Below are 22,010 nucleotides of genomic sequence, written 5' to 3' on the forward strand. Positions count from 1 at the left end.
AAAGAAAGATTTGAAATAGTTAACTTAGGAGTTTTGATCATTTGACCCGAGTTACAGAACTGTCCTATTGTAATGTTTGAGTCGCACTTTCAGTGAGAAGGCTGAGGAACCACAATTTGTTAGAAGGTTGAAAAATACTAGAATTGGATGTTCTCTGGAACCTTAGAAGGCTAGGATTCATTCCATAATACTTTTATCTTTCTCATTCTCTGCTGTTCCAGGTAAACAATGGGTCCCATCACCTCCATAGTCCACAAACGAAGATGTCCATCCTCATGAGCACTGACAATGATAGGGGGCTGAGCTTCTATTAAATTGGTGCCTCCAGGATGTTTTTTGTCCCCTGGATGTTGCTCTCCCATTGTGACATCAGTTTGTTCACCTACAGGAAAGTTAACGAGCTACCATGGGTGTTTGCAATACTTGGAATTACAAATTTTGTAGAACATAAAAGAGTAGCCAGGTAGGAAAGTAGTAAGACAACTCATTCTTTTCCCTAGAATATTTTTCTCAACCTCAGATAACTTCACTCAGGGCAGAGAACAAAAAAAGCATTAACAAATAGAATCCTAGATCACTGGGGGGAAGAAATTATTTTTCATCTTATTACAAAAGCCTCCACGTTGTATATAACAGCTAAAACTAGATATATACCCAGTGTAAGTCTTACACATCCCAAATGGCTTATGAATCTAGTATAAGTTTTAGGAAAACAGACTCAAGACTAAGAAGCTCAGTAATGCATTGGATTTTTAAAAATCTAGAATTAGTATTTAAAACAGCATCACCATAATGGAAATTCTGCCTCTTAGACTACTGAATCTTATACCAGCTCCTTAACATTTAGCCACAGAAAGGATATAATGTATATTCATAAGACTATTCTAGAACAAGAAATTGTTACAAGAAAGAGAGGTGATCTCATACTTACGTTTAACCTCAGTGTCATGTATGCTCTGTTTGCTCCCCTGAATTAGGGGAGAAAAAGAGAAAGCATTTCCGTGACATTGTAAGGAAATGAGATGTACTGGATGAGTTAGATTCTTCAGGTGCATTCACACTTTTTTTAATTTTTAAACATTTGAGTATAGCTGACACACAATGTTACATCGTTACATTAGTTTTAAGTTACAACACAGCAATTGGGTAGGTCTTTAAGTTATGCCATGCTCACCACAAGTGTAGCTACCATCTGTCCCCATAGAATGCTGTTACTGTACCGACGACATTCTCTATGCTCTATCTATATCTTTTTTCTTGGGATTTATTTACCCCATAACTGGAAGCCTGTAACTCCCCCTCCGCTGCACCTATTTTGCCCATCCCTCATCCTCTCCCCCTGGCAACCATCAGTTTGTTCTCTGTTAATTTTACATTTCTCAGCATTCTTTTTGAAGTTTTTATTTTATTTTATTTTTTCATTTCAGAGAGAGAGAAGGAGAGAGAGTGGGGGAGAGGGGCAGAGAGAAAGAGAGAGAATCTTAAGCAGGCTGCATGCTAAGTGCAGAGCCCAATGTGGGGCTTGATTCCACAACTCAGGGGTCATGACCTGAGCCAAAATCAAGAGTCTGACACTCAACTGACTGAGCTATCCCAAGCACCCCTGAAGTTGTTTTTGAATTAATTATTTTAAAAAGTATATTGCAGAGATTGTCATGTTCATAAATATGGTGTCTGTAACACAACATTCTAGTGGCTTAGGGAGGACATAACAATGAGAGTAATTATGTGTGTAATTCATGCCATGTTCTTGGTGTACATGATCTCCAGTTCTATTAGCAACCATGTGAATTAGACTTTACTTGATAAAGAAACAAAACTCAGAGATTAGGTGATGTCTCTAAAGCTAATCAGAGCACCTGATTGAAGTACAAGTCTGTCTGACTCTTGCATCCTTGTGAGTTTATTCTTTTCATCATGCTAGTCATTTTAAAATAATTTTTCCAGGGAAAAGTTTCCTTTAAAGCAAAATCCTACTAGAGGGGAGCCTGGGTGGCTCAGTTCGTTAAGCATCCAACTTCGGGTCAGGTCATGATCTCATGGTTCATGAATTCGAGCCCATCAGGTCAGGCTCTGCTGACAGCTCAGAACCTGGAGTCTGCTTTGGATTCTCTGTCTCCCTGTCTCTCTGCCCGTCCCCAACTCTCTCTCTCTCTCTCTCAAAAAATAAATAAACATAAAAACTATTCAAACAAAATAAAACAAAATCCTACTAGAGATGTAATGTGCCAAATCTATGGACTGAGAACAGAGTTTGAAAACTACAGTATTACTCTGTGTGTCGTCTCTTCCCTGCGTAATGTATGTAATACTTTTTAGCAAAAGAGGTTGTCTAAAATTGATTTATTATTTCAGAAATGTAAAGATAGCATATGTCATATATTTTATTTATATGTATGGTTTATTTTCAGATATGAAAACCTTGAAAATACCAAAAAAAAGATTTTACACATGCATGTACATACAGAGTTTTTCCACCTTGACCTTCTCTCAAAAGAGCATCTCAAGTGGGGCCAATCACTATTTCTAAACCAACATTGGATATAACAGGAAGACACACTCTTTCTATTTGTTGCTTACCTTGCTACTCTGTGGACCTTTACTAGAATCACATTGTGATGAGGAGCACACAGAATCCTGACTTGATCTCCTACAGGAAGAGGGAATAGCCCAAGGAAGGAAAGTTAAGATATTCTATCCTACACAAAGTGTGCTCTTCTCTGCTTTAATTTCAATAGGTTACTTCTCTCATCATCTATGGATACTGAGCCACTCAAGAAACAAATCATACTTTCTATCTTGGGTTACAAATGTTCATCTGTCTGGTTTTGGTAGATGCTGTTGGGGAGCCTCAGTAATTAAGATTTAATGTTGCCTGGGTCTGGGAAATAAAAATGTGCCCTGTACCACTGCTCAGGGCTAGATGTATTCCCAGGAGCTGACACTGAAATGGCAGGAGCAGAGTTGGGGGGTGGGCCCGGCTAACCCCTGCTCTGCTCTGCAATTCCCAGTTCTAGCCTGGTTGTCTCGGCCGTGCTCTGCTGGAATGAACTGGAAAGTGACTTAGGTTCCAGTGAGGGCACTGATATGGAACAGGTCTTCAAAGTAGTCTCAGTTAAGGCAATTTCAAGTCACGGGGTAGGGAAGGTGGTGCATTCTTGCTCACTGTTGGGTGACTCAGAACCAACACGGAAGCCTTTGCTTTCTCATTTCCTTTCCCATTACATGTTGCCTGAAAATCAGAACTCTGAAGTGCATCTAGACAGAAAAAGTAGTTTTTCTTAAATATTTAGAAAACAATGTCCTTCCCCCTCAGAAATGAATGGAGATGGCTCAGTTTTAGCAGATGTCATATGAAACCTTCTGCTATAGGTTTAAATTTGCCCTGCAAGTCCTTCCTTATTTTGGCCACAAGTGTGGTCAAATGGGCATTTTCTACCTCTTCTACTGGTGTAGAGATTGCTGTGAGGCTGACATGGTAGGGGAAATGAGAACCCCACACAGCAGATCAGATCCCAGAGAAGCACCTACCTACAAAAGATAGTAGCAGGGAAGAAAGCTTAAGCCAAGTAGCATTCCCAATTTATGTCTTCCCTCAGTTGTACCTTCCTTAGGGCTGGGATAAGGAGAACTCTTTTTACATCACCCGCATAAGTCCCAGACAGTATTTATTCATCAGTAAGTACTGAGTTACCTTGCACATTCAGGGGGTCGAAAGAGGAACAGTATGTCATTGATTCTAAAGCGTTTGGGATCCAAGTCAGGGTCCACCTTGAAGCAATTTTCAGGTCTGTACCTGGGAGTGAAGCATACATTTACATGATAAACATTTACAAGTTAGGCAACTTGCATTACTTATACATCCCATGAAGAGCTAATCAATTCCTGCAATGCTGGTATCACTGAACATGAGAGGAAACCTAGAGGGGTAGAGTTGGAACCGATCTCCCTTAATAAAGCCCTGTGTAACCACACGACCAACTCAGTGTTTAAAAGTCTTTTAATCCAATTAGCAGGTCTAGCCTTCTACTAATACGTCAAAGTGGACTTGCATATAACCTCCTGGAAGTTTCAGAAAGTTTGAAGAATAGAATTCTACTCTGAGTAAGTGGAGTGGCAAATTTCCAGTTTGGGCCCCCCCAAAAAGCATGAGACTTTGAACAGGAAGAGAAAGGCCAGGTCTCCCGACTGGTGAAGGGATCTTAGGCAAATTTGAGCAGAGGTAGAGATGGCTTCCGCCATGAATATGGAAACCACTTTCAACTTTAGAGCCTTTTGAAAGCTGGACCCAAGTTACATTAGACAGTTCTGTACTAAATTGTATGTTTTGCAAAATACTAAAGTGATTCTAAGTCACTTACTTGTGTATAATCATCTTCTCATGGGAAGGGAACATGATGTATGGCTCACCATACCGTTACTTTCCTCTGACTGAGTGCTGGATTCACTTGCATCGCTTTGCAAAATACTAGCACTTCAACAAGGAGCATCTCCTCCTTCAAGTTGGGAATATTCTCAGGAGAGCTTCCCTCCTGATGCTGTGGAAGCAGGACTACAGTCTCTCTGCTTTCCATTTGTAGTGAGTCACGCACAAGCTGACACAGCATGAGAACTGCTTTAATAAGAGGCTGAAGAACTACACAGTGCATATTGATATGGGTATCAAGTGACAAGTCTACAGTCATGAGAAAGCCCAAGGGCAAGTGTTGAAAGGAAGGAACAGGAGGGTGACAGGAATTCTAGGGCAGGACCCAAGAGAACACTGGCTGAGGTACAGAGGGAGAAGCCAACGAATGGTTCAAAGGAGAACAAATCCAGGATCCAAACAAGAGAGGACTATGTCCCCTCAAACGTTGGTTAACGGTAAAGGCTCAGACTTACACTGGAAAGGGGTCTGGGGTCCAGATGGACCAGGAGTGTTTAAGGCACTGTAAATAGAGAAGCAGAGGTTTCTTCTTGTTTTCCTCTTTCCTCTTGTCCTTTCTAATGCTCTTCCCCCTCTCTCCTTCCTCTGAATGCTTAGATAGACTTGATGTTATTTTTATTCATTCACTAAGGTTCTTGACCACTTTGTACCTCAAGGTACAACACTGCAAGTTCCCTTGATACAGGATGTTTACACATGGCCCTTGCTTATGGCCCAATTACAGAACTGGGGAGAGTTTGTTATTTACAACCTATCCGTAGCAAATAATCCAATGTTACATTACTTCCTTTACAGACAATGGTAAGAATATTTAGAAATGAATAGCAGGGAGAGGGTAAAGCTTTTGGCTATGGTGCAGGGCATATCTGGTTGGTTGAGATCTATTTATTTAATTGCATATGCCACCCCCTTGTTAGCATTAACCTATAATGCACTGCACACGTTGCAGTGGTGAATAAAAAGAAAACCCATGTAGAATGCTACTCACCATTTGACTTTGGTGACTGAGCAGATGGTGGTATCACTGGGAATACAGGAAAAGGAGATGCATGGGAGAGGGGAAGACTGGGACACAGTTTTGGTCTTTCAGGGTGTTGCTGGTGACCCAGATGGTCATCACCAGATATGTGTGTTTAAAGCTTTAGGGACATTAGCGTTTAAAACATATATTTTAGGGGTGCCTGGGTGGCTCAGTCGGTTAAGTGTCCAACTTCAGCTCATGTCATGATCTTGTGGTTTTATGGGTTCAAGCCCCACATCAGGTTCTGTGCTGACAGCTCGGAGCCTGGAGCCTGCTTCGGATTCTGTGTCTCCCTCTCTCTGCCCCTCCCCCGCTCACACTCTGTCTCTCTCTGTCTTCTCTCGAAAATAAACATTACAAAAATTTAAAATATATACATATTTTAACTTTTTGTGTAGGTTATAAATTAGGACAGGATCACACATGAAAGCATGTACTAGAGGGAAAAGAGTGAAAGTCAAGGGACTTGGGAATATGAATACTTAAGTTTCCTTTTATTATTATTATTATTATTTCCTTTTATTATTCCTATTATTACTCTGGGATTTGGACATGCAGAACAAATTTCATGAATGTAACTTCCAGAAAAGCCTCTCTTGAGTGGCTGTTATACCACTGATTTACTGTTTTTAAAAACGTGTTGAATGTGGGGCGCCCGGGTGGCTCAGTTGGTGAAGTGCCCAACTTTGGCTCAGGTCATGATCTCACAGTTCATGAGTTTGAGCACTGCATCGGGCTCAATGCTGAAGGCTCAGAGTCTGGATCTTGCTTCAGATTCTGTGCCCCCCTCTTTCTCTGCCTTCCCCCCTCAAAATAAAGAAACATTAAAAAATTTAAAAAATAAAAAAGTATTGAATGTTATTTTGGCTCTTTTGCAGTACAGCTTTTATATTGTTTAAAGATGCAACTTACACTTCTTTGACAGTGGAGTTTACAAAATTCCATAAGATAATCACACCATTTAAGGTTCCAGCAACTATCAAATTATATCCTTCTACTTGCAATAAATCAATGCAGTTCACTTCCATACTGATGGCAGGATTCTGAAGAAGGAAGCAAAAAGACTTATGGACCATAATGAACACAGTATCTAACCACAGCAGAAATGCTATGTGTACAGTTTGTTATTCTATCATTAAAACAAAATGTCTCATTATGATTTTTTAAAATTTAGAGCATGAAATTTAGTAAAATAGATTTAATTTTGCATTAAAGTTTTTTTTGTTTGTTTGTTTGTTTGTTTTAACTAGTTGAACTCATTAAAACAACAAAATATACTCCTCAACTACTGGCTCCTTCTTCCCAGCCTTGACTTATTCTTCCCTGGCATACCAACCATTAGATTCCCTTGCCTTCCTTCTCTTTCCTTCAGTCTTCTTAAAAATAGTCTATATTGGCTGATCCTCCCTAAGACTTTCCCTTCACTCACTGTTTGGCTTCTGCTCCATACTTCTCTATGAAAACTTTTTCTATTTATCACTAAGCACTCTCTATTGCCAGTGCTATTTGGCACTCTTCAATTGTTGCTTCAACTATTTGTTGGACACCTGCTGTTAAGTTCCTGAAATACAAAGTCAAACAGAATGTCTGTGACCTGGACAAAACTTATCATATCATGAAAGTATTAAGATAAAGCCCTGTACAATTTAAAAGTGCTGTATTGGAGGCATGTATAAGACTTTCTAGGAACATAGAAGAGTGACATCTAAATAAAGTAGAGGTCTATTATACAGATGGCCAACAGGCACAGGAAAAGATGCTCAACATCACTTATCAGGGAGATGCAAACCAAAACCATAATGAGATATTGCTCCACACCAGTTAGAATGGCTAAAATCAAAATGACAAGAAACAAATAAATGTTGGTGATGATGTGGAGAAAAAGGGATCCTCATGCCCTATTGATGGGAATATAAAGTGGAGCAGCCACTTTGGAAAATAGTATGGAGGTTCCTCAAAAAATTAAAAATTGAAATACCATATGGTCCAATAATTCCACTACTGGGTATTTACCCCCTCACACCAAATAAAAACACTAATTTGAAAAGATATATGCACCTCATATGCTTATTGAAGCATTATTTACAATATCCTAGATATAGAAGCAACCTAAATATCCATCAAGAGACAAATAGATAAGGAGGATGTGGTGTATACATACATATGTGTACCTGTGTGCATGCATGAGTGCTCGTGCACGCGCGCACACACACACACACACACACACACACACACACACAGAAGAATATTACACAGTCATAAAAAAGGATGAAATCTTGCCATTTGCAATGACATGGATGGAGCTAGACAATATAATGCCAAGCTAAATAAGTCAGTCAGAGAAAGACAAATACCATATGATTTCTTATGTGGAATTTAAGAAAATGAACAAGCAAAGAGGAAGAGAGAGAGAGAGAGAGAGAGAGAGAGAGAGAAACCAATAAACAGACTCTTAACTATAGAGAACACACTGCTGGTCACCAGAGCGGAGGTGGGTGGGTGAATGGGTGAGACAGGTGGTGGAGATTAAGGATTGCACTGGTGATGAGCACTGGGTGATGTATGGAATTGTTGAATCAATGTATTGTACACCTGAAACTAATATAACACTATATGTTAACTATACTCAAATTAAAATTGAAATAGGGGATGAGATCATGCCATTTGAGATAAAATACATGAACCTAGAAGGTATTATTCTAGGTGAAATAAGTCAGACTAAGAAAGACAAATACTATATGATTTCATTCATAAGTGGAATCTAAAAAAATAAAACAAACTAATAAACAGAAAGCAGAATTGAACCTACAAATACAAAGAGCAAACTGATGGTTGTCAGAAAGGAAGGGGGTGGGACACTGGGCAAAATGGGTGAAGGGGAGTAGAAGATATAGGCTTCCAGTTATGGAATGAGTAAGTCACAGCATAAGGATACAGTGGATGATATTGTAATAGCAATGTAATGGGACAGTTGGTAGCTACATTGTGGTGAAAACAGCATCATGTATAAACCTGTCAAATCATTAAGTTGTGCACCTGAAACTAATGTAACATTGTGTGTCAGCTATACTCAAATTAAAAAAAAAAAGATTATAGGTGTATTATTCTTGTCACTCTCAATTGCTCTCTCCTTCCTAAAACTTCTTACTCTCTTGACATCTTTGACATAAGGCTCCTCATTTTGCTGGGTCTGACAACCCTTCCTTTTCTGTTTCCTACTTGGTACCTCTTACTCTACCAACCTGTTAAATATTAATATGTTGAGGGTTTAGCTCTAGCGCATTGGCTTTTTCTTTTTTCCAACTCCTCTGGGCAATCTCATCATCTATGTTTTAATAATTGTTCCAATTTCAGTGTTCTAATGATCTTTTCAGTCCCCTCCCATAAGCTTTGGGGTTACATATTTAATTACTTAGAAATGTTACAGGTATCTCAACAGGCATAATTTCTCACCTCCTTCAAGTATGTTACTTCACTCCATTCTACAGCTCACTGGGTAGCACCCCCCCAGTCCATCTTTCGAGTAGGAAGCTCCATGCTGTCCTTGATTCCTTCCTTTCTGTCAGGACCCTCCTCTCCCAACTACATAACATCAATCACTAATTAATGAAGTCCATGTTCTGCTACATTTGCCACCTAAAGATTGTTTGAAACCTCTCCTTCCCCCATCCTATCATGGCCTTATCTCCTTCACCAAAAACAGTGGCCTATTGCCTGAATCTTCTGCCTGCAGTCATGTCCCATTCAAAACTGTCATCAAAGGGTGCCTGGGTGACCCAGTTGGTTAAATGTCTGACTCCTGATTTCGGCTCAGGTCATAATGTCACAGTTCGTGGGACTGAGCCCTGTGTTGGGCTCTGCACTGACAGTGTGGAGCCTGCTTGGGATTCTCTCTGTCTCCATCTCTCTCTGCCCCTCCCCCCCCATAAATAAATAAACTTAAAAAGGAAAACCATAAACTGTCATCAAAGCAGCATCAAAGGTGCTACCCACAAATTTGATCATTTCATTTCTCATTTAAAGCCCTTCAATGGCTATTTCTTATACAATATTCAAGTACCTTAACACCATGAGCATGATCTAGCCCCTACCTATCTATCCATCACCATCTTCTCTCACTCCCTGTCTTCTTTCAGTCACACTGAGGTACCTGCAGTTATTCCTCACAAACCATGCAATTTCTTACTTTTGTGACATTTTTCATTTTATCTCCTCCACTCGGCATTCCCTTTGTCTTCTCAACTCCTGCTGGAAACTTTTAGATACCCTATCTGGGCCAAGCTACATCTTAGTAATTCTTTCAGACCTATTCCGCAATTGTTTTTAGGAAACTCCCCTGACCTAATCCTCCCAGCTCTCTGCTGTGCTGCCAGAGTGCAGTAGGTATAGGTACCAAACTCCACCAACCTGTTAATCCTGGTGCTAACAACAATGCATGATACAAAGTAGGTATTCAATAAATAGTCCTTCATAAATGGAAGAGTTTTAGAGAAAGATAATTTCCACGCGCAACCCAAGTTTTTTTCCCTAAGTGACTTTTGCAAACTTTCCATCTATAAAGTAATTTCAAAATGTGTTGCAAAAAAGAAGCGCCATAAATGCTAATTATGATAAATACAAAACATAAGGGCTCAAAATCAGAGATAATTTACATTTTTATTATAACCATAAAGGTACCTTCATTATACTTCAATAATGTATTCCAGAAGTTTTTCTCATTTTTTCCAAAGCAAGCGTTTTTCATTACCCATGTAATAACTTGCCAATTGCATCAGGTCTAGTTCACTGTGCATTAATCATTGTTCAGCTTTTATTAGCTCCAAACAAGGAACATAAAACTGAACCTAGTGTTTCTAATTGTGTGGAGCTGGAAGAAAGGGACTAGAATGAGTGTTTGAGGAGATGCATTCTGTTCTTCCAGCTTTGGCACACATTATGTGGTAATGTTATCCTGAGACAGTCACTGTATATTTTGATTTCAAGTCCTTTAGCAAACTATGAAACCTACTTATCATTTAAACTAACAAGAATGGAATTGGAATTGTAGAGCTGAACTAACATTTAAATTTGAGGGAAAATAATACAATATCTCTCCATGTAGGATGAAATAATAGTTTCCAAATTCTTAAAAAAAAATTTTCCTAATGTTTATTTATTTTTGAGAGAGAGAGAGAGAAAGACAGAGAATGAGAGGGGGAGGGGCAGGGAGAGAGGGAGACACAGAATCCGAAGCAGGCTCCAGGCTCTGAGCTGTCAGCACAGAGCCCAACATGGGGCTTGAACTCATGAACCATGAGATCATGACCTGAGCCAAAGTGGGACGCTAAACTGACTGAGCCACCCAGGCGCCCCAGTTTCCAAATTCTTTAAAACAAGCTATATTATTCTCTCTTAAATTATGTTTGTTTCACTAATGACAGCGGTAAAACCTTAAGGCTTTCTTCAATTGCTCCCTCTATAATTTTCAGTTTCTTGCATTCTTTAGCATCTGACCACTTATCCTTGTAAAAACTGGAAAGTATAAATGGCTTGAGCTAATATTAGAGTTAGCAAATAAGATTGATAAAGTCTCAAGAAAATCAATCGATCTGAATCCTTATGGGAACAGGGGCAGCTTCCTTATTTCTGTGTTCTTCAGCCTGAAACATGTCATGCACTCTACCCCTCAGGAATGATCGCGTGCTCCTGCCATACTGAGTAGATACAAGTGCCTCACAAAAATACTTTCTTAGAGATTTTAAATTAACTAATTATTTTTTTAAAGCAACCATTTTGTGAATCCTAATGGAAGTATATGACAGAATCTATCGAATCTAATTAAAAAAAAAAATCAGGGGCACCTGGGTGGCTCAGTTGGTTGGGCGTTCGACTTTGACTCAGGTCATAATCTCACGGTTTGTGAGTTCGAGTCCCACCTCAAGCTCTGTGCTGATAGCTCAGAGCCTGGAGCCTGCTTTGGATTCTGTGCCTCCCTCTCTCTCTCTCTGCACCTCCCCCTCTCATGCTCTGCCTCTCTCTCTCAAAAATAAGTAAACATTAAAAAATTAAAAAAAAAATCAAAGCTCATGCAATGAAGCCAGATTGGAGGAAGTACAGACAGAACTCCTTAAATTACACCAGGGGTGCAATCAGCAAAATCCAGAAAATGGGAAACTATGGCACCAACTCTTACTATCTTCAGTAGATAAATTGCAAAGGAAAAAGAGAAATGGAAATATGTTTATAGATTAAAAGAGATTTAAGACACTTATCAACTAACTGCAACAAATGGACCTTATTTGAATCTTGTAAGCCATAAAAAAAAAATGAGGCAATCTAGGAAATTTGAGCACTGTGTAAATATTTGATGATATTAAGGACTTCTTAAAAATTATTTTAGAAGATATCTTAAAAATAACCATGTCCTTCCATTTTTTGAGTCATGATCATGTAGAGATATATACTGAAATATTTAGGGATGAAATGACCTAATGTCTGGGATTTGCTTCAAAATAATTCTTTTGTGGTGGTTGTGGGAAGTGGTAGGAATAAAAAGGAATGTTTGGCCATGTACACATAATTCCTGAAGCTGCATGTTAGTACATAGAAGTTCAATGTGGGGCGCCTGGTGGCTCAGTCGGTTAAGCGTCCGACTTCGGCTCAGGTCGTGATCTTGCGGTGAGTTCAAGCCCCGCGTCAGGCTCTGTGCTGACTGCTCAGAGCCTGGAGCCTGTTTCGGATTCTGTGTCTCCCTCTCTCTCTGACCCTCCCCCATTCATGCTCTGTCTCTCTCTGTCTCAAAAATAAATAAACGTTAAAAAAAAAATTAAAAAAAAAAGAAATTCAATGTATTGTTCTACTTTTGTATGTTTATAATTTTCCATGATAAAAGGAAAGAAATGAAACTTACATTAGCACGTTGAGAAAAGTTTTTCTCTATCAACTCGACATGTGGGAAAGGAATAGTCATGCTCCTATTTTGAGGGGATGTCCTCAGATGCACAGTGTGAATCCCACTTTGTAGCATAGGCATCACATTGGGCAGCTCCCATATTACCATAAGGCACATATCATCTTCCTTACCCTTCAATAGAAATACAGTGAGTATATGAAAAATTCAATTCACTGTTTTATTTTGAGCTGTTTTAAAGGTATAGGAAAAATAGAACATACAATGATGTACCCCCCATCTGGCTTTATCAAATCTTAAATCCTGTCTAGATCTCTTTAATATAGTCCTGTTTCTTCTTCCTTCTCCAGAGGTAATTAGTAACCTGAATACAGTGTTAGTTATGGAAGTTTTAATATTTCTACATAAACTTATATGTGCATTCTGCATATACATATATTACATATTATTGTACATATATATGTGTACATATATAATGATATTTCTTTATGCCTATCTATAAATGCTGTCAAACTGTATGAATTCTTTAAATTTCTTCACTTAACGTCATATTTTTGAGATTTGTACAAATTATTACATATCTTATAAAAGGTTTCTTATATTTCTTCATTCTCTCAATCCTTAATCAGCACCTGCTTGGGGCAGAGCAGGAATACAAATATGAATAAGAGAGGTTTTCAGTCTTCATCAAGCTCAGTCTCTGGATTTTTGAAACATGAAGAACCAGAATAATCAAAATGAACAATGCTGCAATAAAACCAGAACCAATTTTGACTTGGGGACAGCACCAGGCTTTTTTTTTTTTTTTTTTTTTTTTGGAATGGTTAAAAAAGGCTTGTTTATAATAGACACTGTATATTAGGAAAAGCATACTGGTGGCCAGTTGCACTAATTGAAAGAAGGGAAATCAGTATGTTGTCATGTGGTAGAGTGTATAATAACTAAAACATTCCTTTCTACGGTGCTATCTGGATTGCTCAGACAACATGGGAAGAGTATATTGCATCAGGGATGTTTTTCACTCCTTTTTTCAAGCAGCAGGGACATCAGTCACCTTAATCAATGCTGAAATTTCATGATTGCTTCCCTAATTTAAGATTTTTTTTTTCTGATTTTAGCTTTCAGAAGGGGAGTAATAAATTCAATGAGTCCTCGAGTTCCAGGCAGAGAGAGATCCACTCAGTAGCCAGGATAAATGATCTAGCCTTCATTTTAAATATGAAGAAGGCATTAGCATTCTTAGGTGGTAATAGACTCGCAGAAAAAATAAATTAGCCTACCTCAATCCTCCCGAAATGGCCCTGAGCAGATTGCATCGTTAACCTCAAAGTAAACAAAGCAATTTCGGTGACAAACTGAAAAAGTGACTTGAGCATCGCTGAATGCATTATGAGTTCTGAGAACACAGGGGAATCATTGCTCCCTTACACCGAGACTGCTGGGGAGCAGTTCCGCCAGGGAATTATCCCCGGACGAGGGTATAAACAAATGTCTGAGGTGGCAGCTGTGGGTCAGTTTCACCTTTCTGATACCTGCTCCAGGGGCTCCTAACTAATCCTTCAGCAAATGTTGGCTGGGCGAGGTGCTGTCGCTGATCAGCTATTCTTTTTTGTTCTTTGCTTGGACCTGGACAAGGATGCTCTTAATTGGGAGCCTCCTAGGAAGACTCGTGGAGAAATGTTATCCTCAGATGACTGGTGAGAGAGGCGTGAAATGGGGATCATCCATGGACTCCGTTGATTTCCCCAAGAAGAGCACATAGGGTACCAATATAAAACTGGGATTGCAAACCTGGATCATTTTGATCTTCCCGTTGTGCTCCAAGGTGAGGATCAAGTACTGGTGTTTTTCCTGAGCTTTCAGGAAAATCAGGCGCCGTAGCCAGTGCTCTTCCTCCTTCCAGTCTTTCCCTTCAGGCAACATTTTCATCTCCTGCCCGCTGCCAAAGTCCCAGATTTTAATTGTTCCTGAGCACACAGGAAAAAAACTATGTAGATAAAAATAATTTATAGAAAGCTTGGCTTTTATCTCAGACAAAACTGATCTAGGAGTGCCTGGGTGGATCAGATGGTTAAACGTCCAACTCATGATTTGGGCTTAGGTCATGATCTCAGGGTTCATGGGATCCAGCCCTGCGTAGAGCTCTGTGCCAACAGTCTGCTTGGGATCCTTTCTCTCCCTTTCTCTCTGCTCCTCCCCACTCACACATGCTCTCTCCCTGTCTCTCAAAATAAATAAATACACTTTAAGAAATTGATCTAATTGAAAGCTTTCTGCCAACCATTTATCCTATGTTTATTTCCTACTATGACATGTGAGTCTCCCTAGCCTTGCTGTGCAAAAAATGAATCTCTGTATGCCTTTATTTGTCACAGGCTAATACAAATTAGCAGGACTAGGCAATGTTTTGAAATTTGTGACAGGTTTTTTGAAACACTCAAACTCTCCTAGCTGAGCTTTCTGTATGAAGTAGATCTTTCCGCCCTGACTCTTCCAATGTCCTCCAGTTCACTAAATACCCTCCAATATCTTCCTATTTATCTAATATTATGTCACAGTAGTCAGCTGTAGTGAAAGATCAGTCCAATAATGTCACATTTCCTAAGGAGCTGACATGTTTGAAGAATTTAGCTCTTACTAGGTAATAAAATATTTAAGAGAATTCCAGCAGGTAGGAATCTATCAAGCTTTGAGTTGTTTCATTGGTCACATGGGAAGGAAATGCAAAAGGGGTGCTGAGTTTCTTTTTACATCTGAAATCATATTTTCTTTGCCATTAACTTGGGTCAATTGATTTAGGGGAACTTGATGAGGGGCCAGGAGGCTTGATTCACTGCGTGGCTGTTGAATGTTTGCTGCTAGGTCATCACTCCATGTAGGAATCGTCTCATGTAGGCTTTTCTAGGGGTCAGCTCAGGTTTAGAATCCAGGGGACAGCCCCTCACGTCACTTTCCTCCCCTCGTGTCACCCTAATCCCACCCTGTCCCCTGCTTCTTATTTCCCAGCTTTACTCTTGCTGGACATCCGGAATGTTCTCACTGTGTTCTTTCACTCCCTTTATGCCAGGTACTCTCTATCAGCAACACTCACAACTCCTGCCATTTGTTTACTCACTAACAGCATCATTAAACGCTGACTAAATTCTCCCTATATACTCAGCACTGTGCGAGTAGCTGGGAATGAAAAGTGAACGGGCATCGTTCCTGCCCTCAAGGACTTTATGGTGTTGGAGGAACACAGTCGTGCAAACAAATGAAAGAAGGAATGCTTCCATTCAGTCCTGGATATGTGGACTACCGTCTCATGGCCCAGATTTCCTGCTACTTTGGAACTTTGGCAGTCAGATCTGATGGGGACATAGAGAGCCAGGAGAGGTACTGCTCAGCTTAGGTGTGTGGGTCGGTGGGAATGAGGGGGACCTGATGGCTTGTGAGCAGAGCTGTTCTGAGACCCGAAGAATCCTGCTTCCCAGGGTGTCCTAGAATGTCTCTGCACCTTTGTCAATTACCTCTGCGGAGGACAAACTGTCCAAGTTTGAAGAAAATCTCCACCCTAGCACTAACAATGAAATGTGACTTGCTTGTCCAAAAGTAATACTATCTTAGTCATCTGTATGAATTGCTAATGCATATGCCTGATAATAGTTGTGTACATTGCTCAGAATTTCTATTTTAACTAATTTTCATATGTATGTAGAGTGTGCTTATAGAGCAGAAAGGCTGTTTTCTTAAGAATTGTCCACATGCAGAGCAGTTGCACCAATTCACACCCCAGCACTTAGCATTCATGATTTTATTTCATGTGTATTGTCTGTCACACTTTAAAAAATCAGACTTTCGGGGCGCCTGGGTGGTACAGTCGGTTAAGTGTCCGACTTCAGCCAGGTCACGATCTCGCAGTCCGTGAGTTCGAGCCCCGCGTCGGGCTCTGGGCTGATGGCTCAAAGCCTGGAGCCTGTTTCCGATTCTGTGTCTCCCTCTCTCTCTGCCCCTCCCCCGTTCATGCTGTGTCTCTCTCTGTCCCAAAAATAAATAAACGTTGGAAAAAAAAAATTTAAAAAAAAATCAGACTTTCACATCAGCATGTACACACATCCCCACCAACAGGCTTACAAGCAAGAATTTCTTTGGCAAACATATCTCTAGAATAAATAAACCATGAGTAGTGCATACAAGTTGACCATATGGTCTAGATGAAGTAGTTCTGTTGTGGGAGGTCAGGCCCAGGTGACATGATAGGTGAGGCAGCTGGAGTGCTTAGTTCCAGAAGGTTTTACACAATGCTTGATAGATAACACAAGGAGCAGCAAGCGACCTAATACCACTGGAGAATGACATCCTCTCAAGTGTGACCTGGTGTAAGAGCTTAGACATATCAACAAGTCCAACAGAGAATTCTAGGTGTTGTATAACAATGTTGGCTGGATTTTTGTCTGGTCCTCAAGTCTACTGTCAGTAAAAATATTATCAGCAAGCACTAAATGTAATGTCCATCTCTCAGCTGAAGGTACCCAAAACGAAAAGAGCAAAAGGAGTCAATGCAAGTAATGCAATGCAAGTCAATGCAAGTAAATCCCACCAAAGATAGAATGAGATATGCATGAAAGACTTTTGCAAATGTTAAAGCAATAATATAAATGTAATCTCAGGTATTGATATCAGGGCTCTGGTGCTCATTAGAGAAGAGTCACTAAGGCAGAGCACTCTCTGGCATGCTGACATATTCCAGCCTGATTCATGCTGTCTCTAACCCACACAACTAATGAGTTCCTAGCACAAATTCTCAGGGCACTAAGGCAGGGAGGCCATATTCTGGATATGAGTCTGACCATTATATGCTCCTGTGGCAAAAAGAAATCCACTTTCATTAATAGCTGCAGAAGTCAGTTCAACACTGAAGCCATGAGGGTCTAAAATCTGGTATATTTGGAGGCCAGTCTCGATTTCCCATACCTGTAGGAAAGAACAACAACAACAAAAATAAAATAATCCATATACCCTTCAGTTATTAGCAAATTTTACAATATTCAAAAAGCCCCAGAATTGGTACTATGCACTTCTAAAATCTTTCCCAACATTCTGCCATGAATGTTGGTTTGAGCAAACAAAGTTCTAAAAGATGCATTGCTGTCTAGTAGTTACTGTGCTACCCTGGACTGTGTCTGCTGTAGGTGGCCGAGACAGGCAGCGACTATCCCAGGCACCCTGGCTGTGGAGGAAGTAGTCAATTTTGCCACTGTAAGCACGAAGCAAGATTCGCAGCAAGATAGAAATGTAACAATTATAACAGACAAAACAATGAAACGGGATTTATTCCCTGTTGACATTTATCCAAATTGGCCACGGTCACAGGACAGAATCTGTGGTTGACACAGGGAATCTAAGAGAACCCAGAGGAAGGTCAGGAGCTCACTGACCTTTCCAAGAAGTGTTCTGATTAGGGACACAGGCATCACTTTTAGAGACAGAGAGAAAGACTTCAGAGAAAGCTGTCTGTGTAATCAGGCTGGGTGTGACTGAAAAATCCAGAAACATGTCAAGACACATCATTATTTCTCTTTGGAAACACGGGAGAGGCTCTACACCTCCAGCCTTCCAGTCTAAATCTCTTCTTTTTCATGGATCTGTCAGGCTCACATGTGAACTAGGCTGTCAGTGAGTAATAAAACAAAACTGGCAAGCACAGAATGGTGGCTCTCAAGGTATCTAGGGACAGGGACTGCGTAAGCAAAGGGCCAGAGATGGGAAGGTGCATTGTCCCTCCGGGGAGCTGAGAGGTGTTGCAGCTGGAAGAGGGAGAGAGGGACCAAATGGAGCTGAATGGAATCACCTGGAGGCCAGGTAGCCAACCGAGGGCCACCGACTGATCTGAATGAGGCCAGTTTGGCCCTAGAGCCCACGTGGTCAACGTCTGAGTGCTCCCGAGTTCAGACAGGGTCCTCAAGGGAGAAATGAGTGATGCTGCATGAACAGGTTTCAGACATCATCCGTTTCCTGGCCTGAAGTAGGATCACTCTTCAACCCATCAATCATAATGAAAACTCACCTAGATGCATTCCTTCCTCCACTGCTTCTCTCACAGGGAAGACATTTTCTCCATAGTTTTAGTTTTCCTTTACTTATTTTGTAGGCAGATTATCAGAAATAGGTGATAAGTAAGTGAACTCAGGAGATTTTGGCCCGAGAAAATTTCCAGCAGATGAGCACAAAAGGTCAAAGATTGAGAGGGGATTTAAAGGGTCCCCACAGGATGCTCTCTACTGCTCGAGCTCTCTCCTTTTGGAGATCATGCATGAAACGAAAGGACAACACTCTGAAGAAAACACTGCCAGCCATCACTGCTGGATGGCTTCAGTGGTTGTAATTACAGGTGTACTCAGGATAGCTACATGCCCTGGCGCCTGGGGAACACAGTAATGACAGGGCAGAGGAATGCAGAGAAACAGACATAGGTATCTACATCAGGCAAACCTGGATTCATATCCTAGCTATGATGCTTACTACTTATATGATCTGGGGCAAGTTTCTTGATTGCTATGAGTCCTAGTTTCCTCATCTTTAAAACGTAAACTTTTATGTGTCCACAGAAAACCAGTATGTGGAGATTAAATAAGATCATGGGTTTGAGGCACTTGGCATACATCCTGCACCTATAGGGGTTACAGTAAACATTATAAATTTCTTTCCCTTCCTTCTTAACATATCTTCTTCCCATAGCTCAGATTTAAAAATCATCTATCTATCATCTATCATCTATCTATCCTAGTTCTCTTTCCTTGATATATTTCCTTTAAAATTTCTATTCTGATAGTAAAAACGAGCTTTATATATTTAATTGAGTGTGTGGCCTACTAAGCAGTGTAGGGGTGCCTGGATGGCTCAGTCGGTTGAGAATCAGACTCTTGATTTCAGCTCAGGTTGTGATCTCATAGCCATGGGATTGAGCCCCAAGTGGAGCTTTGTGCTGAGCACGGAACCTGCTTAAGATTCTCTCTCTCTCCCTCTGCCCCTCCCCTGCTCATGTGCACTCTCTCTTGAAAGAAAAATAGCAAGCTGTCTGAGCTGGCTTAAAATACTTGTTTTTCACATGTGCATGAACGCTTAAAAATAGCTCTACTGTTGAGTCTCATCAAATGCACCATTACAGTTACTTAATTTCCCAAAGACTTACCTGTAAAAAGAGAAAATTCTATTAGCTCTGACTTTTTCTTTCTGAAGAGCCACTATGTACTCACCTTAATTATGGATTCAGAACAGATAGTAAGGACTTGGTGAAAATATCTGTTGTAAAGCATGACATTGATCTCTCGTTCATGAGTGTGAGGAATCTGTTTTGTATCTTGTACCATCCTCGTCAGAGGATACATGTCCATGACACCAGATCCTAGAACAGAAATAAGTATCTCACAAATACCCAATATTAGAAGTTTTGAATCACAAAGGATTTTACTCAATCATTTGTGTTTGGAAAGAACCAATCAGTGGGATTAGTAATATCAGTTCCTAGGATATCTAATGAAGTGAAAACACATTCTTTTTCCCTAAAACATTTTGACAAATAAAGCCTATGTTATTCAGTAAGAGAAAAACATTCATTTTGACGGCTTCATTAATTTTCAAGTACAGGCGATTTGGATTCGCTGATATCCTATTTTCAGTGACCCCCATTTTTCTATTTTTTTACAGTCTACTGTTTTCCTTCTTTTAGAGAGCCTACCACATGCCTCTCCATCTGGTATATAGTAGCTTTCTGCTGAAAGGTCAGCTTTCTGCTGAAGGTAAACTTCCATTTAGTGATTGGAATTTATTGTTAGAGAGCCTTTTCCAACCAACAAATGATAAAGCACTCTGTAAACACATTCCTATTAAATGTAATGAAAGAATGGTTGCAAGCCAGTGCTTGCAACATCAATATTAAATAAGATTAATTTCTAAATCACCATGGGGAAGTAGATGGAGAGCAGATATTCCTTATTTACATTTTCCTAAGGGGGTAATTTGGCTTTACAGGAATATATAAATGGCAAATATGATTTAACTCTCAAAATCAAGTATGTATTCTGTTTCAGTGTAATGTCTAGAAATATAAGAATCTCAAAGCATTTCAAAGATCAAACAAAATGAAACTTCTCTGTTTTATTGATGTGGAGATTAAATTACCAAAGATAAACCCTTTGTATTGAGTTTCTCATGACTTTCCAATCCCACCTGCACCTGTAGGAAAAGGTTCAGCAGGAGTTACTAAGCACTTTCCTAAGGTGCTTAAATTTTAAGATAAAATCTGTTCACGTGTAAAGAAGGACTTAAAAGGCTTTTCTGGTAATATTTCTCAGTTTGAATGTCCCAGTATGGACATGTGAGAGGCAAATAGTAACCAAATAACCAACACTCAGAGCTTTTTGGTAGATCATTTAACATTATATTGTGACTAACTTTTTTCAGAACTCACATCAACAAAGCTAGATATGCTTATGAACCAATGGTAATGCTCTGCATTTTGGCTATGCAAACAATGCAGTTACAGAGAAAGAATGTGGTTTCAGGAACCAGAAGCTCTGGGAATGAATCCCAGCTCTACCTTTTAACCTTGTGTTTTAAAACTAGTCAATGGAACTGTTTTAATATTTAGTTTGTCATTTATAAAATAGGATAAGCAGTAATTCCCAACTCATGGGGCGGTTGTGTGGGTCAAATGAAAGTACATGAAAGCACTTTGTAAAAGAACTTTACAAAAGGTAGTTGTATTAACAGAGGAATAATAAAAACGACAATAACAACAGTATATTCTACAAGACATTTCCAGAATGTGGTGCTGCTGTCATTGGGGTTTAGAAGATTACTATGGCGGTTTCATTTGAATCAAAGCATGAAATAGAATCTGAGAGATAAGCTTCATGTAATTCTGATGTCAAGTTGATGGTTGCAGTTGATGTAAGCAATACACAGAGCTCTATATTTTTGTAGGTAAAGTACTGTCAAGATTACATAAAACTGGGAAGTAATCTTGATTTTCTCTTCTCCTTCCTCCTCTTCCTTCTTTTGTCTTGATACTTGAGTCCTTAGTTACTCTGATGATAAGTGGGTTGTAAATGCTGAGCCCACTAATCAAATATGCAAGTGGGGATACCAGGAGAATATGCTTACAGTCATTAGCATGTTATTTTCAGAGGAGGTAACAAAGAGGAGGGGTGCTTATACCTAGAATTAAGTTCTGTTTTACAAGGTGGAAAATTGTCAAGTATGAAATGCTGGTTTGGAAAAAGACCCCCAGAGTTAAAAAATAATTATATTCTCCACCGACAGAGATAGCACCATTTCCCTGCTCTAATTAATCTCACAGGAACTCAGAACAGGTGGTCAGTGGGAAAATGCTTAGGAAATGCATTCTGAGTTGGTGTTCCAGAAGGAAGAAGTACTGTTAATATTGTGTATTTTTTCTTCTAAAGCCAGAAGGCATGATTGTGAATCACATTTAACCTAAATGCCTTAGCAGAATCTTTTGTGACTTTAGGAAGCATTTTTTGTTTGGTTGGTTTTTAAGAGACAACAAGAAAAGGAAACAATCTGTTAGCATCAGTCCTGGGGATCTGTCATTTGGAACTCTATCCTCTCTCTCCACTTCATTGTCTAGAAGCAAAGACAGGTGGGAGGGTCAGCACCTTCTAACTGACTGT

General features: G+C 39.8%; 1 protein-coding gene across 5 annotated transcripts in view; it reads right to left on the minus strand.

The window, feature by feature from the left end:
- WDR64 (WD repeat domain 64) overlaps positions 1-22,010 on the minus strand; it is a 152,057-nt gene that overhangs the window by 25,524 nt on the left and 104,523 nt on the right. For all 5 annotated transcript variants that reach the window (XM_045049232.1, XM_045049233.1, XM_003999137.5 and 2 more), the window contains 9 exons: positions 19,572-19,720; positions 17,166-17,289; positions 14,128-14,303; positions 12,337-12,510; positions 6,360-6,490; positions 3,695-3,796; positions 2,581-2,650; positions 932-968; positions 243-382 (listed from right to left, as the gene is read on the minus strand). In XM_045049232.1, the coding sequence (XP_044905167.1) occupies positions 243-382; positions 932-968; positions 2,581-2,650; positions 3,695-3,796; positions 6,360-6,490; positions 12,337-12,510; positions 14,128-14,303; positions 17,166-17,289; positions 19,572-19,720 (1,103 nt within the window). The remainder of the gene's footprint in view (positions 1-242; positions 383-931; positions 969-2,580; positions 2,651-3,694; positions 3,797-6,359; positions 6,491-12,336; positions 12,511-14,127; positions 14,304-17,165; positions 17,290-19,571; positions 19,721-22,010) is intronic.

This window comes from Felis catus, chromosome F1 (assembly GCF_018350175.1).
Source record: "Felis catus isolate Fca126 chromosome F1, F.catus_Fca126_mat1.0, whole genome shotgun sequence".
NCBI classification, from domain to species: Eukaryota; Metazoa; Chordata; class Mammalia; order Carnivora; family Felidae; genus Felis; species Felis catus.